This window comes from Otolemur garnettii, unplaced genomic scaffold, assembly GCF_000181295.1.
Source record: "Otolemur garnettii isolate 467f Iridium unplaced genomic scaffold, OtoGar3 scaffold00052, whole genome shotgun sequence".
In the NCBI taxonomy this organism is placed as follows: Eukaryota; Metazoa; Chordata; class Mammalia; order Primates; family Galagidae; genus Otolemur; species Otolemur garnettii.
In genome coordinates, this window is record NW_003852447.1 from 7127258 (window position 1) to 7130105 (window position 2848).

Here is a 2848-nt window from a genome sequence, read left to right on the forward strand (position 1 = left end):
GGTTGAGCTATAGGCGCCGAGCCTGCTGTTCTGTTTAACCCTGGTCTTTTAAACACTGAATTAGTTCTTTTTTCTGTAAAATATGAATTGAACAATGTTCCTAGCCTTTAGGGACCCTTTTTTAAATAAGGAAATAAAGTAATACATTAAACATTGCTCACACTGCTTTTATTTGGTTTTAGGAATATGAAAGTACCACTTAACTAGGGGGCTAGGGAAGATTTTAGAGAATAGTTTTGGTATTTGAGTAAGTATTGAGTATGAGTCTTTTTCAATATGGTTTCATGGTGCTACTTTAAACTGTTTCTAACTTGGTATTTTCAGCATTGAAGAAATCAGCATGTGAGTATTTTTGTGAAAGCAAAAACAATGTGAGAAATACAGCCTAATAAACTTTTAGATAATAGTATATTGAACACAATGTTATGTTGTGGCTTTATGTTATTTATTAATTTGTTAATACTTTGCTGTTAAGAATTTAATAATCCTAAGTGTAATATGATTTCTTTATCACTACAGATGTCCTCCTCGCACTTTCTTACCAGCCCTCTGCAAAAATTTTCTTGATGAAAGTGCTCCAGACAATGTGTTAGAGGTGACAGCCCGTGCCATAACATACTACCTGGATGTATCTGCAGAGTGTACCCGAAGGATTGTTGGGGTAGATGGAGCTATAAAAGCACTTTGTAATCGTTTGGTTGTAGTTGAACTTAACAACAGAACTAGCAGAGACTTAGCTGAACAGTGTGTAAAGGTAAGTATCATTTATTGGCCCATTTAAACATCACTTAGAGAATAAAAAATGTATTTTTATTAAAAAATAAAATTCTTATCGGCCTTATTCAGAATGATTGAGAACGGGGGAATTACAGCCTTTGTCGCACCAGTGGAACCCATAGGTCTTGGGAAAAGAAATCTTCAGAGGAAAATTGTAGGTGATTGATAGATTCTTTTATGTTACTTCAGTGTGCTTCATTCTGTTCCTGGTAGCCACTGACATTTGGAGATAGGTTATCCCTATTCTTACTCAAAATGTTTTGTATGATGGTAGTAATCATCATCACTACCACCACCATGAAAATTAACACTAACTTCCAGTGACAGGCATTATTTTAAGCACTTTGAGTATGTAATTCAGTTAATTTTCATGACAACTCTATATAAGGTAGTTTCATTTTACAGATGAAAACAATTCCAGTTACGCTGAGGTTAAATGCTCTTGGCAGAGCCAAGATTTGAAATTTAGGAATTTGAAGATTTAGGAAGTCTGATACCATGGCTCATGGACTTAACTATTTTGCTATACTCCCTTTACACTCTAAGCTGTCATCTTTTATTCCTTATGGGGCTAGTTATAAATTTTATGCAACTCTAAAACCATCACTACTTTGTCAGTAATTTATTAGAATTATTGGTGAACACATTTAGATTTTACATGATTCTCTTTTATAATTCTTGCTTTATTATTTTTATAGTTTTTGCTGCTCTAGGATAGTTTGCAAAGTTTTTTGTCTCAGGATCCTTTTCACAAGTTTTAAATGTTTGAGGATCCCCCAAAGAGCCTTTGTTTATGTAGTCTATATCTGTTTACATTTATCATGTTAGATATTAAAACTGAGAAATTGCGGCTGGGCATGGTGGCTCACACCTGTAATCCTAGCACTCTGGGAGGCCGAGGCAGGTCGATTGCCTGAGCTCACAGATTTGAGACCAGCCCAAGCAAGAGCAAAACTCCATCCCTAAAAAATGGCTGGGTGTTGTGGTGGGTGCCTATAGTCTCAGTTACTGGAGAGGCTGAGGCAAGAGAATCATTAGAGCCCAAGAGTTCAAGGTTGATGTGAGCTATGATACCACAGCTCTCTACTGAGGGAGACAAAGTGAAACTCTGTCTCAAAAAAAAAGAAAAAAAAATCTGAGAAATTAAAAATATATATTTATCTTAAAATCACAAAGATTTGGCACCTTTAGTTCCCAGCTACTTAGAAGGCTGAGGCAAGAGAATCACTTAAGCCCAAGAGTTTGAGTTTGCTGTGAGCTGTGACTCCACGGCACTCTACCCAGGGCGACAGCTTGAGACTCTTTCTCAAAAGAAAACAAAAAAGGATACATATGAAATTTACTAGATGTAGAATATAAATGTCTTAACACAATAACTAAGAAAATGCTGTGATGACTATGTTAATCAGTTTGATGATAATATTTCAAATTGTATATAAAACCAGCACATTGTACCCCATGATTCATTAACGTACACAGCTATGATTTAATAAAATAAACCTTTTAATAAAAAAAGAAAAAAAATCTTTGACTTGACTGAGCTCAGTGGCTTACACCTATTATCCTAGCACTGTGGGAGGGTGAGATGGAAAGATTGCTTGAGCTCAGGAGTTTAAGACCAGCGTGATCCAGGAGTGAGACTTTATCTAGGCATGGTGGAGCACTAGTCACAGCTACTTGGCAGGCTGGGGCAGGAGGATTGCTTCAGTTAGAAGTTTGAGGTTGCATTAAGCTATGATGATATCACTACACTGTAGCTGGAGTGTCCGAGTGAGACTCTCAAGAAGAAAAAAAAAACTTTGGCTTAGTAGCAGACATCTGGACCCTCATAGCTTTTTCTGTATTCGGTCTACTATAATATTATACCTCATATTATGGAAAACACTACTCTGTATTCATGAGAGAATGAGAATGAAGAAGACAAATAGTGTTATACTGTTGTTTTTTTTATTTTTTTTTTATTTTTATTTATTTATTTATTTATTTTTTTGAGACAGAGCCTCACGCTGTCCCCCTGGGTAGAGTGCCGTAGCATTACAGCTCACAGCAACCTCCAACTCCTGGGCTCAAG

General features: G+C 36.2%; 1 protein-coding gene across 1 annotated transcript in view; it reads left to right on the plus strand.

Annotated features, from left to right (window-relative positions):
* HECTD1 (HECT domain E3 ubiquitin protein ligase 1) overlaps positions 1 to 2848 on the plus strand; it is a 112183-nt gene that overhangs the window by 27384 nt on the left and 81951 nt on the right. Inside the window, exon 3 of the mRNA XM_023514398.1 lies at positions 520 to 754. Coding sequence (XP_023370166.1) covers positions 520 to 754 — 235 coding nt within the window. The remainder of the gene's footprint in view (positions 1 to 519; positions 755 to 2848) is intronic.